Below are 14,096 nucleotides of genomic sequence, written 5' to 3'. Positions count from 1 at the left end.
CACCTCAGCAGTCCTGCTTCGTGCGGACTTTTTTTCCCACCAGTGAGACAGGCTGGGAGGCGTTAAGTAATAGGGCGTAAGGATTTCGCGTCCATTCATTTGCAGAGAGAGCCCCCATTTAAATGTAGAAGTGGGTGAAGGGGAACTACAACACTTTAGTCTATCAACATTAAAACATTTACGTTTTTCAAGGTAAAGGCACCATCATCTACAAAAGGGGGATAATCAGGTGAGGCGCGTCTTTCTACTGCTTTCAGCCTTGCTTTCGATCTTTGTCCTCTATTTTTTTAATGCGCCTTCTGGAAAGTTGCGAGGTTACTACCTTTTATCCATGATTACCTAACCTTGAGCAGATAAACACATCGGACATTTTCACTGTAATTACGTCCATTCCTTTTCAAAGGAAATGTCAAAATTATTCCGAGCCGTTATCATGGGTCCGCCAGGTTCGGGGAAGGGGACGATCTCGGAAAGAATTGCGCAGAGCTTCGGCCTACAGCATCTGTCCAGCGGCGACTTTCTCCGAGAAAACATTGCTGCAAACACTGGTGGGTAATTGCATCTGTTTAGTAACAGAACTGTTTTTAAAATCATTTTACACACGTCCGCAAGTTTGTCGAGGTGGGAAACTCACTCCATGTTTTCCAGGAAGCAGTTGTGCTAGGGAGGTCATGCGAGGTAAATGCAGTTAAAAGATGTTATTTTTGCAGTACGCCACATTTTCATTTCTGTGCCGACAGGGGAAAGGTAATCGGTTATTTTATTCACTCACGCCATGCAATTATGGAGTAAAAATATATTCCTCGAATTCCATGTTTTACTGGCATGCGCTCAAAGTTATATGTTGAGATCAACCTTGTAACAGCTAAAGTCTTCTATTAATCCCTTTCCTCGTGTTTCCGGTCAAATCTGAGTTGAGATGTTTTCAGATGCCTGGGAGGCTTTATATCAAATTGGCAAAACGTCAGCAAACAATTGTATTTTAAAATGTCAAAATGCCACTGCACTTTAGGTCACTGCAGTTGCACCATAGGTTAATATTAGCTTTAACCACATTATTGCCAAAATGGAATTGGTATCACAAGATCCAACTGTATAAGTTATATTTCTACCATTTCTTTTATCAGGAAGCTTCCACTATCACCAATGTAGAGATCATGGGAAAACGTTATAATAAGGTTAATCTTCCTGCACTTGTACTGTGGCCAACGTTGGTTTTACCCTTGATACAGAAGCTGGAGTCTTGGCTAAAACGTACATAGAGAAACGTCTGCTGGTGCCAGACCACGTTATGACCCGCCTGCTGCTTCCCCGGCTGGAGGAGATGACCCGTCACAGCTGGATTTTGGATGGTACGGTAACAACCCATTGCTGATGAGTTACTCCTGGACCACTTGTTAGCATCCCTCCCACAAGCATGAAGGTGGAGGAACTTTCAAGTTTTCAAATTTATGTTCTCAACTTTGGGTAGTTGTCTTACATCCTCAGATTGGTTGAAGATTACCACTTAAGAGCTAAATTACCACAATACAGTTTGCTGTACATTTTTAGCCTGCATAATTAGATTACTTAGCTTTATGTTAAGATTGTGAACATACTGTATTCATTTATTATAAATATAAGCCATAGATAACACCAAAAATAATGCTGTGCTACAAATTCAGTGAAAGTGCCTTTAATTTTCACATTTGTTTTCTCTTGCTCAAGCCACATGCTCTTTGTTAGTGCTGCTATTTTGTGGTAGAGACGACAGCCATGACACACTGCAGCAATCCTGGTTAAGCAATTTGCTCATGGGCACCATAGCAGTGATAAGAGGAAGGAGAAAATCAACATTTCCTGAGCCCACAGTAAAACTGACCCACAGATGCACCAGCTTCAAATATGTTCTTGTTCCTGATACAGAGTCTTGGCTATCCGAGTTGTTACTCTTGGCAATAAGTGCATAGAGACAGCATAGTGGACCATGAGTGAGAGTGTCACATACTTGAGCAATGGCTACTTCAGCACCATTTCCAAAAAACCTTTATCATAGTTACTGTAACTTTGGCATTGGTTTTTTTTCTTCTTCTTTTGCTGTACCTTGGAAAGAGCTGAAGAGACATTCTCCATTAAAACAGGTAAACATGGCTGTGCCATCTGCAGCTAGAGGTGTTTTTTAAGGATACTTAACAAGTGCTTAAAATTATCCCATTATTAAGTGATTTGTGGTATCTCACATAGCTACTATACTGTTAATATTCAAAGACTAATTACAGTATATTTTCAAATGCTGACATGTTGTAACATAAAAAAGTCTTAAACAGTAGATATTTCTTCTAAAATAACTATTCTTCTCAATCATGTGAACACATTTACTTCTAGAGAAAAAAATGTCCCTTCACTTAAATTGATAAAAGATCCATAAACACTTGGTGAATAAGGAGAGTGGTATCTGACCTAGAAACAAGCAGAGTTCCAGCCTTCTCTGTGTCAAGGTCTGTAAACAATGGGTTACTCTTAAATAATAGATCCAGTTTGCCCCGCATATGATAGCTTTACAAGGACCTTAACATCTTGGCATATTTAAACCGGAAAACATCAGTGGCTGCTCATCCTTATAAGTGTTTACGAAACACACCAACAAAACAAGAAAGTTGTACACTAATGCTACTAGCTTTATGTTTTTGTGTTACTTTATATTTTTAGCACTGTTAATTAGCAGAACACACGGCTGAGTTAAAAATATGTCTGGGGACCGAGATGAGTGTTTTTTTTTTAAGTGCGGAGTGTTTGCTCCTGTCTAGGTTTCCCACGGACTCTAGCCCAGGCTGAAGCCCTGAGCCGTGCCTGTGAGCTGGATGTGGTCATTAGCCTCAACATCCCCCTGGAGACGCTGAAGGAAAGGCTTAGGCACCGCTGGATCCATCCGGCCAGCGGGAGGGTTTACAACTTGTGCTTCAACCCTCCTCGCGTGCAGGTACACAGCCCCTGCTTTCCTGCCCTCAGATGACCTACTGCAGGGCAAGGAAGGATATCATGGAGTGATTCATGAACCACTAATTAAAGAAACTGTATTTATAGGAAAATAGACTTTTAAATTGGTTTCTTTAGAAGCTTTGGGTGTTGGCACTTCTCCAAGCAGTCCTTGTTTTGAGTGAAGTTTTTATGTAAGCAAATGGATGTTCACAAATTTTAAATTAAGGATATGGGAGCTAGTTACTGAGTGCATGTATGTTTTTGAGGAAACTGTAATCTGAACGTTAGAAAAGAGAACTGAAAATTATTTCTTCTCAACTACTTCTCTGTTTTGTCTAGCAGAGCATTTTTTTTGTGCTTTGTATATTTGCTGCATTTGTTGAATTGTTTTAACATTATTATTTATACAGGGTGTGGATGATATTAGTGGGGAACCACTGATTCAACATGAAGATGACAGACCAGAGGCTCTCGTTGCCAGGCTGAGGCACTACAAAGATGTGGCTAAGCCAGTCATAGATTTATATAAGTAAGTAAACACCTCCCTAAGTGAGTGGCTTACTAAGCAAGGCACTAAAAAGTCAGGCAGCCATATGGTTGCATGGTGGAGGCACAGGCTTGGCATTCTCCTGTGCATCTGTTGACGTGCTTGGCTACAGAACCACTGCACATGGCCGCTGATCTGAAAAGATGCAGTTACAGCCTTCATACGAGTTTCATTCACCTAGCCAGCCTTCATCAAAGCACTTTCTCTTTTTAACATTTCAATGATTAATGCAAAGTCAGAGCAACAACGTCAGAGCGACGACCTGTAAGCTAGAGTAAGCTAACCACTTAGTTAGCATCTCCAACATGGCATCACACACTTCCATGTTTACGAGCACTTTGTTGCAATTACTGCACTACTAAAAAAATTGTAAGTATTGGGCCTCGTGTCCGTTATTACTCGAAAAGCTTGACTATGCTAGTTTGTCACCAACTTATCACGTAAAATAAGCAAATGATTGTTAGACCACACCACAGATGGATGAAAGAGATAAGCAGCTCCATGGGAAACGGTGGTGGCAGTGAACCTGTGGCAAGCAGATGGGCTTCACGTGTCTTCCTCTGCTGCTGCCGCACCCTTTTGCTCACCACGTTCCTAAACCTTCCCCCATCACTGCTGGTGAACATTAAAGAGAATGTGAACCATTAATAGAATCATCTGTGTTGCACTTCAAGAATTGTACGCTTGCACATCACTCCTTCATTGCTGCGAATATCGGCAAAATTGGTTGTACAAATATAGACGTAATCGCTATATGGTTGCATGGACAGGCCCCATCAGAAAGAGCCGTTCCAAGAGCACAGATTAAGATTGTTGGCTGGCTAATATTGTTAGCCTCGAATTCAGAACTCTGCCGTTTCTATGGTGATCGGAAGGCTGGCACTCTTAGAATAATCTTTAAAGTGACCAGTGTTTGATTGACTTTTACAGAGTTAATCAGAGACCGGTTTAACTCTCTGTAAGCAGAGTAAGTCTGTTCAGCACAGTTTCACAAGTAGAGCATTAAACGCTTGGTAAGTCAGTGCTAGGTTGGCTTGTGAGGGTTGGAGAGAACAGATGGTAAATTCCTAAAGAGAAGTGTGGTCTGGATTTATGTCATATTGAAACAAGTGAGGTAGTGTTAGAGAATTTGCCCAGCAAAATTAATATATACACTAAGTAATATATAAAGTAAGTAACAATGCTGTACCACCGAGATAAATTAATTATATTAAAATGGTGAATAAGTAACTTTACTATTGTATGATTTGGAATTATTGTGAACTGGGCTGTCTCCTTTCAGTGCACAGATGATTTTGTTTTAATTTATGGAGTTATTTCAATTGCTAAAGTTTGTTCTTGAACATTTAGCTGACAGATTGAATACTCATAAATGTTGATTTAGCTGTTTTAGTTTGGGCATAGACATTACTGCTTTATAGTTGTGACGTTATAATATTATTTGTAATAATTTACATTGTTGGTTAAGTTTACTGTATGTTGTCATTATAAATAGACTAGGACATATACTTCAAGTTGATTCAAGTCTTACATTATCCATTTAACAAAAAATGGAAATGAAAAATGTTTATTTGTGTATAGTAAATACCACTGTAATGTCCATTTAAAGGGCCAAGAACATCTTGCACACATTCTCAGACACAGACACGGATCGGATCTGGCCCCATATCAGCTCACTTCTCAATACCAAGATCCGCACAGACCAGTCGAGTGCACAGAGGGCTTCAACCAACTGAAGCAAGAGTTCACTGTCTAAGTGGCAGCACAGCATGGTTCACTTCACATTTCTTACGCCTTCACTACTCAGCAACAGTTCTCTAGGCATTCCTCATTTATAATGTGAATGCAGTGCAGCAAGAAAGAACCAGCTGACACATGGATATGCTCTTAATGTGTGATTTCAGATGCAGAAAAGAACATACTAAAGAAATGCTGGTTACTTTTTTTGTCACTCATTAGCTCATATTTAAAGTAGCTTTTGTTTTGCTAATCATGGATTAATCATGGCCAATTAACCCAGACCTTATTACTGATTCAAGTTTTTACTTTTCCAACCATAAATGGTAAAAAAACAAAATAGATGTTCTCCATATTTGCATTAAGGACAGAATTCCATATGACATATTTACTCCTGCAATATATTAGTAATTGCACATGAATCACATGAGGATAATGAAAATGTCTTCTAGAAAAAAATGCTGCTACATGACGCATCCCAATGACTTTACACAAGATTTCCAATATTTTCCACCAATCCACTAATGTGTAATATATGTCTGTGGACTAAGATGGCTTTCCCAACGATACCGTGGAATGTTCCCACAATAGTGTGCCTGTGTGAACGCTAGTTACTGAGTACATTCACAGTTGATGCTGTGTATGCAGTTTTCTCAGGAGATTGTAATCATAAAGTTAGATGTGAGAAGTGCTGAAACTTTTGTACATTTGGACTGTTGGAGGTTAGGGGTCATCAGACTCAGATGTAAAGAACTGTTACAATTACAGAATGCCTTAATTTGTATTTGATCTATACTCTGCTACCAAATGAAAGCTGTCTGTTAAATGCCAAAAATACTGTAAAAAGCCAAAAATACTGTAAAAATGGTAACTCTAATCATCATCAAAGCATCTCAGACACTTTCAAAGTGTTTTATTTGTGGCTCAGACAAAATGATTACCAATAGGGTAGGTCAACATTATTTTTGAATATAAATATTCTCTCTCTCTCTCTCTCTCTCTCTCTCTCTCTCTCTCTTTCTCTCTCTGTCTCTCGCTCTCTCTTTCTCTCTCTCGCTCTCTCTCATTTACAAGCCCAAGATTGCATTGTATTTTGAATCTTGGTCTGCCTTCTTCAAATGAAATAAAAAAATGTTATTTCTAGAAATCATTAGTGTGGAACTGTTTTTTTTTTTTTTTTTCAACCAATAACTGGAATTTTGTACCACTGCAATTTAATAGGGGTACAACATTTGGTAGTACACGGTAAGACTTTTTGTAGCATTTGTTAGAAAAGTTAACTAATCAAAAACAAGTATTTAATCTAATTTTTCTCAGATAATATCGGTTTACAAAATACTTTTAAGTATATTACATTACTCACTTGTCTCATAATAATTCTAAATTATTTAATTTATTTATGTATTTGCAATTGTCAAATTCATTAAAAAAAAAAAAAAACAGTCAACAACATGGGCAAGAGGTGCTCAAATTAGCAAATGGGTGCAGGGTACCACTCATTCATGACAGGACACTCCTGAGTGGTATCACTCATTCATGACAGGACACTCCTGACAGTGGTATCACTCATTCATGACAGGACACTCCTGAGTGGTATCACTCATTCATGACAGGACACTCCTGACATTGGTTCCAGAGGGTGGGTGGTAGCTGGTATCCCAAAGTCACACTGGAAGAGACTTTTGGAGGAATGCCGCAGCAACTTTGTGTATACTCTGCACAAGGAATAAATTGGGCCTAGTGCAAATGTTGGACACCGACTCCCCCTTCACTGATGATGTAGCTTATAAAAAGGTTTGCTGAAATGCATTTTTCTGCCTTTGTACACAGTTGGTTCTTAAATATGCTCTACAGAATGGCTTTGATCTGGGTGACATGTTCTCTCATGCTTTTAGAGTAGATTTAGATGTCCTCTATATACATGAAGATGAACTGGCCCTTCATGTACCACAAAATATCTAACAGGATTTGGAGGCTCATTGTAAAAGACTGGTTGTTGTTTTTTTTTCCCCTTTGAGGATGGTGCGGTGGTGGGGCTATGGTATATTTTGGTAATGGCTGACTTCGTTCTGATTAAGTTTTACTTTTTGTGCTACTCTTGAGAGGTTTGCCAAGTGTAGTAACGTAGTAAAAATTGATTGCAATTTTTTCTGTAGGCATACCACACTCTTCTTCAAAATGGGAAATTAACTTCTTAGTATGCCATTATTATTGACAAGATTCTGACTGAAACGGAGGGCTCCCTGGATGTTGCTGCAGGCTTGGCTCAGGAAACAGCTTAAGCTATGGACATCTCAAAGATAGCCCCTGTGCTATCTGTTAAGATGAGGATTGGATTTGGAAATTAGAAAGCAGGAACATGAGGCGGAATTTATTCAACTACGGTGTTTACATATTGAAGATGAGAAGGAAATAATGCTGTTAAAGTTGACTATTGCACTGGAAAAGCCATTCGCTCTTTCTAGGAATGTTTCCTCTCCAGTACTCATTCTCCTCGCTCTCTCTGTTACTTCGGTTCCTAAGCTTCCAGTTTCATTCCTTTTGAATGTCTATCATTCCAGCAGACTCTGCAGCCACAGGTCACAGTTTAGATTGTCTACAAATTGCCTGTTTCCTGTGTTCAGTGAAAAATATGTAAATGCTGCTTTCCAATATTTTTTCCAATATTATATTCTTTCTTGAACTTCATGTTAAGGGCTGTGGTCAAAATAGGCTTTTTCCACCTCCGTAATTCCCTTCTTATCGGTGTCCCAAACTGTCACACCTTTCACTCGCATTCAGCTCAATACTCACTATACTACCCACAAGCCCCTAGTTCGGTCCAGCTCACCTGACTACTAGATCCACCTGTTACTAGTTATCTCTCATTAGCTCACCTACATAACCTTTGTTTTTCCAGTTAGTCATTGCAAAGTCTCATCTGCCTGCCTTGTGATTTTGAGCATTAGTAGTCGTTATTGCTTTCATGGTTATTGATCTCTTTTTGTCTGTTACCTATTGGATTTGTTTGCTATTCGGCTGTTTGCTGGACATTTACTCTGCTTGTTATCTGACTAATCCTTTGGATTGCCCCTCTACATTAAAACCTTTTTACCTGCATTTCACTCCGTCTCTGGTCGCCTTGCCTGACACGAACAAAACCTTCCAGTCTCTTCAGTATATGCAAAACTCCACTTCTAGAACACTTTCTTACTCTAAAAATGTATCAGCTCATATCACCCCAATTTTATTTCAGTTACACTGGCTACCTGTCCTACTTCACTATTATAACTAATTCAAGCTCTGCTAACATACAAGTCTCTACATGGTCTAGCTCCAGCTTATTATCTCCTGTACCTGTGTCCAAACACACAGGCCCTCTGGTGAAGGTCTTTTGTCCCAGGCTTTGTATTGGTCACCACTAGGGGCAGATCTTTCTGCATCATGGCTCCCAAATTATGGAACACATTAGCATACATTTGTGACTGTCCCTCATTTTTTCCTTCAAGGCTCGATTTAACCCCCCCCAGTTCCCAACCCTAATCATAATCCTCTTTTTTGCTTCTGTAAACCAATCTTGGATATCAAAATGATTCTGTTACTCATTATTTGACCACAATGCAGCTAGAGATCTCTCTGTTATTTTAAAGATGGTGTATGGCTAGCAATGTTACAGTTTATGAGTATTTGAGGAGTTTAAACAGTGAAATAATGTAATGTGGAGTGACCGAGGGACGGACGCAAACGCTGAGAGGAGCGGAACAAAATCCGCACTTGGCGTCATGAGAACGGCCCAGGGTCGAAGAACCTGGAGAGTCGGACACAAAAAAGAGAACAGAACCAGAGTACAGAGCTTACAAACTAAAGAACAGGCAGTCTAAACACACAACAAAGAAACCAAACCAGAGAATAAAACAAATACAAACACGGAAACGCAGCACAATCAATAATGACCAGTAATACACAGTAAACGAGTGCTAACGAGACATAGATGAACCTAATAACATGCAGAGAAAATGAAACAAGGAGCAAAACCGCAACGGAGCCAAAACAACATAGAGAGTTTTGCCAAGGGGACGGCGACTCTAGCGAAGGAGACGCATGGCAAATTCAAAAAATTACATCATGATATTTCAAGTCAAGCTCCTAGTGCAAAACTTCCCGTTAGACCCTCTAGAACGGCTCACACCCATGGCAGGTCATGTCATTACTGTGTCACTGTTGTGTTCAAATCCTTAAGTCAGAAAGGTCAATGCTCTGTATGCTATGTCTGAAGGTTTGATCAATGCATCTGTTGTATGACTTAGGTTTAAACCTTTTGTTTCTGATGGTGGTGTTTCATTGTTTGGGGCTAGTGTTAAGCAGTCTATTAAAATGGGGATATTTCACTGGCGCAAGGAACTGGGCTTGCTGTGCTAAAAAGTCCCTTTACATAACACATTACTTTATTCTAATGACTTAACAGATAATGTAAAAGTTGCTGTTCATCCTGAATTGCCCATTGGTGGCATTTTGCAGCCTCACTGGTGGTTAAGTCTTCCCATTGCCAGAATTTGTTTGCCAATCCATTAAAAAGAAAAAGATAAGATAACTAAGAGGAGATGAGACTTTATTGATCCCGAAGGAAATTGTAGATGTATCAATAGCATTTAATAATTCTGTTAATTGGCCTACTATGTTTCCTTCTTGTGTCCTCACTAATGCACAAAAGTGCAGCATAAGGATCAATCTCTTACACTGTGTTTTACCTTAGTTGCAGAGAAAGCCACCCACTCAGATAACAAAAGTGTTGATTATGTGGAAAATAATGTCTCCCTTACAAAGACATGAGAAATAGGATGATGTTCACCAATTTGTTGTTCCCTATCCTTACAGGCCACATGTATCGTCCTTAGCTCAAAATCATCCCGTTTGGTCAGCTAGGGATTAGAAAGCTGCATCAGTGGCTTTTGCCACACTTCTTCTGGCCATGTCCACTAAGTCAGTGCTTTGTCAACTGCCGCTACTCTGTGCTATACATGCCATGGAGATTCATTTGGGAAAATCCAAGTTGATTGTGTTGCTCCTTTTCCTAGACATGTTCATATAGATCACAAGTAAGGTACTAACAATACTGCTCCAAATGCTGTGACTAATGTTGTTACCTGTTCTTTTTTTATATAGTGGGTTTTTTGTAATTGGAAAGTGTTCACACATCTGGGAGTGACTTTTATGTCTACTGGTATTTTGGTGTGTTCTTTGTTCCATGTCTTCCAAATACTTGATCCATTCCAGATTCCAGTGTCAAGTGAGCTCCAGTCTGTTTCTTCCTACTTTCCATATGTTTCTTTACTGATGTCATCACTCCAGGATTACATCAAGACTCGTGCAGATCCACTCAACAACTTCATTCACACACACACATTCTCCTTGTATTTAGGAATTTTTTGGGTTATTGTGTATTTTTTATGTTAGTCAGGGAGAAGGGTAGTGTTGTGTCTTTGTTTTGTGTGTTTCCACAGTTGAGGGAGTTGTTTGTTTCCAGTCATGTTTGTGGTTTTGTTTGTTGCGTTGGTCATGGTTGCACTTGAGGTTGAGTCTGTCTTATAAATATTGTAAATACTTTTTGTTGACAATATATTCCAGTTGCTCGGTGTTCCATTTTCATTCTTTGCATTATACTTATCCAATTTACACATCAAATCTGTTATTTATTCATTTACCAATTCAGTTATGGTCTAGCCTAGATTGGGTCATAACTGTCATCGCTGTCCACAAAGATGAATTGGCCCAGAGTGTCCCAAAAGATATAATTTATAACACCTGGAATACAGAAGCTGAAATAGGCTGCATGTTATTACAAGGTATTCTAAGGGGACCCTGGGCAAGCTGAAGACAGTCTTCCACTTATCACTTTCAGACAATATAATAAAATTATAGGTATTACTAATATCCATTCTGATTAAATATTTGGTCCCTCATTGCTGCACTAGGGCCTTGGGATATAATGGAAATGTGTAATGATATTTAACTAAACAGGAACTGAATCATAGGTAAACTACGTAAGGGCTATGTCGACTATCCTTTCTTTTCAACAAAGAAAACCTGTGAATAGCGAAGAAGCAGAGGGCCAGGTGAATCCATGGTGCAGGGTTCCCTCAATGTAAGCCTCCATTGCTTATCTATTGAGAACAGACATGAGGTGGGGGACTTACCCCAGTCAGGGTGGTGGAGTGCACTGGACTAGGGGAAGAGGACAGTGTTGTACTGCATGTTTCTTAGTATTGCGGTACATGCATAAACCCAGTGACTTACAGTGCTTGCACTCTTAGGAAGTGAGGAGGCTTTGACCTAACTGCATGAGCTCTGGACCAGAGTTGGGCATTGTAGTCAGCAGCCACCGTGCAAAATTCTACTGCATAGTCAGATGGTGGCCTTGCACAGGGACAATAACTGTAACGGGTCGCAGAATAGTATCAATGCTTTAATGTAAAAGTACAGGGGTCCACAAGAGTAGTCCAATCACAAATCAGTGTCATGATCAGAGAGCAGGAAGCCGTGGTCAAAACGCAGTCCAAAGGTCCAAGAACAAAAGGGCAGTAGAGTAACAGGAAAAATAAATCCAGAAGGCAATCCAAAAAACCAGAGACCAGACTAGAACAATAACTACAGAAATATGGTGCAGAAAACCACTCTCTATGTACATGAACCAACAGAGGCAGGACTTTGCAATGCTTAATGCAAAAGTCGTGTTTAGTTTGCTTTCTAAGTAACGTTAAATTAGCATTCGTTCATCAGCTATCAGGGTTCCTCTGCTATTTTCACAAGCATGTCATTACCCACGTTTACATGCAGTCTGACACTCCGATTTAATAATCCGACTAATAGCGCAATTGAAACAGAATACACTAGTCCGATCGAGGCCATTCCAAATACAGTTTCTATCCGATTAAACGAGATCCTTAATCCACTGAACAGAAGAATAATAGCCATATAAACAGGATCTGATGACGTCCCCAAACGGAAGCGATGAGAACGTTCTGCGCACGCGCCTTTGCGTCATAGCGGATGTTTACAAAATGAAACATGGCGGGAGCGGTAAACGGGTCTGTAGAAGAGATTAAGTTCACGCAGTAAACTATAAGACTTCAAATAGTTAACAGCATGGACGGCCGCAAAGCACGCAGTGCAGTAGTTGCGCCGACACGTGTTTGAACAAGTTAAGGACAGCGGGTTCACACGAACCATAGAGCAAATTAAAAACCGGCGTCATCCTGTAGTACGACCCTCTGCTCCAAGCCCCTTCTGTTACATGTGAACGCGAAGGACATTTCATGAGTCCGCAATAATTTTAACGCAATTTAAAAAAATTATAACAATAAACACACCAACTGCAAACTGAGGTAACGTAGAACTAAGATGCATCTGTTGCTTTGACTAGACGCAGTTGAAACTCGTTGTCATAGTAATGTGTATACGTGCAAATAATTTTTACGTGTAGCGAGCATATAATTTTTTCATCAGGTTGTTGGGTAGAGTGTTCATATACACACCTCAGTCTTAATCTGTAAATGGAGTGAATTCACATGATGTATTTTATTTACTTTGTGTTGAAGTTACATACTCTTCAGCAACGTTTTCTTTGCAAGACACAAACCGATTACGATTTTAGCAAAGCAGTGCAGAGCATCACGGTTTGCCCAAAACATGAAATCTTTCAAATTATGATTCAGGTTTCAGGGCTGTTGTGTGGCAGCAGCACCTCTCACAGGTCGGGGGCAGAAGTAGGATAATTATAATCATGGAGAGCGTATTGAAGGAGGAAGCTCTTACATTTCAATGGGGTTCATTCAAATCTCTCTGAAAGAGCGAGGCCTACAGTAGAGCTGGCAATCACTGAAGTGGGAGCCATGTCTTCGGTCAGAGAGACGATTCTGCCATCGCGCTTGGAAGAGCAGTTGCCAGTTGAGGTGTGTCCAAGCATTGGCGCAGACACACAACCTCTGACATGGTCTCAGTCAGCTACTCATGCTTCCAGTGACTATTGCTGAGGAGCTGCCCTTGTTCAGAGACAGCAGCTGTGGTTTTATCCAGACTGTCCAGCTTCGCTTTCTGTACAACCCGAGTCTGCTGTGTCTGTGTGTCATCAACGTTTTTTGTCACACCAGGATGTATTTGGTTTGGATGTATTAGCTTATCATTTTGTAATGTTTGGCCAAAACAGGGAACAAAATAGGCAAGACTTGGACAATATCAGTGTGGTGAACTGGATTTACAAACAAGTAGGCTATTAGAGGGTTTGGGAATATGGCTTAGAAGTCAGTCACAAGCACTTCACACTGAGCTGTAGAGAGCAGGGCTCTTTACAGGGAAGGGGAATACACAGTATGTGTAAATGACCCACCGCAACATAGAAACAAATTAATTCTAAATGTATTACAGAATTTTTATGATATAATGTTGGAGCAGCTTGTGAACTAATAATGTGCTGTGGTGACACGGTAGCAAACCCCTCACCATGTTTCCAGCTGGATTCTGATAAGTAATTCTAAACCACTGTAATTCCAACTTCTTTTCTGTCAAGAAAATTATAACGTTTTAATGGAGCCATCTTCAAGTCATGTTCTTTACGTTGTAACCTCGTTGAAAACGCTTTCAGAAAACTCTGACTAGAGATGAGACGTTAACAAAAGGAAAAAACAGACTTACAAAAAGCGTGAAATATAAAGACCATTTTTTTGTCATATACGAACGGAATTGATTAACAACGGAACAAACAAATAAGCACATGTTTTTAAAAATGAAATACTCTGGTCAGTGGTCAGTTTTTCTAACGTGCACAGGATATAGCAACATGAGCATTCTTGACAACAAACATCCGAAATATCTAATACTC

At 39.8% G+C, this 14,096-nt stretch overlaps 1 protein-coding gene and 1 long non-coding RNA gene across 3 annotated transcripts; one reads left to right on the top strand and one right to left on the bottom strand.

Moving 5' to 3' along the window:
* Positions 1 to 60: 60 nt before the first annotated feature.
* Positions 61 to 6,389, top strand: ak4 (adenylate kinase 4). Of its 2 annotated transcripts, none has more exons than XM_027027074.3 (6): positions 61 to 229; positions 447 to 548; positions 1,233 to 1,352; positions 2,787 to 2,959; positions 3,369 to 3,487; positions 5,115 to 6,389. In XM_027027074.3, exons 3-6 carry the CDS (start codon positions 1,292 to 1,294, stop codon positions 5,239 to 5,241), a joined length of 480 nt encoding a protein of 159 aa, XP_026882875.2. In that variant the 5' UTR covers positions 61 to 229; positions 447 to 548; positions 1,233 to 1,291; the 3' UTR covers positions 5,242 to 6,389. The 2 variants fall into 2 exon arrangements, with proteins under 2 accessions (XP_026882875.2, XP_026882874.2); XM_027027073.3 differs by having other exon boundaries at positions 62 to 229; positions 404 to 548.
* On the bottom strand, positions 6,198 to 12,592 carry LOC145658698 (uncharacterized). Its single transcript, XR_014124457.1, has 2 exons — positions 10,366 to 12,592; positions 6,198 to 9,029 (listed from the first exon to the last, which is right to left on the bottom strand). It is a non-coding gene; the product is annotated as an uncharacterized LOC145658698 (long non-coding RNA).
* Between the last annotated feature and the right edge of the window lie 1,504 nt (positions 12,593 to 14,096).

The sequence above is a fragment of the Electrophorus electricus genome, chromosome 7 (genome assembly GCF_041902795.1).
Source record: "Electrophorus electricus isolate QZ-2024a chromosome 7, ASM4190279v1, whole genome shotgun sequence".
NCBI classification, from domain to species: Eukaryota; Metazoa; Chordata; class Actinopteri; order Gymnotiformes; family Gymnotidae; genus Electrophorus; species Electrophorus electricus.
This window is presented reverse-complemented; position numbering and strand designations above follow the sequence as displayed.

What these genes read in the sequence shown, in the direction of transcription:
- ak4 (XM_027027073.3), top strand. Translation starts at nt 407, where the DNA reads ATGTCAAAATTATTCCGAGCCGTTATCATGGGTCCGCCAGGTTCGGGG. An exon ending in TCAACCCTCCTCGCGTGCAG is followed by an intron (nt 2,960 to 3,368) that starts GTACACAGCCCC and finishes TTATTTATACAG; the next exon opens with GGTGTGGATGATATTAGTGG. An exon ending in CCAGTCATAGATTTATATAA is followed by an intron (nt 3,488 to 5,114) that starts GTAAGTAAACAC and finishes GTCCATTTAAAG; the next exon opens with GGCCAAGAACATCTTGCACA.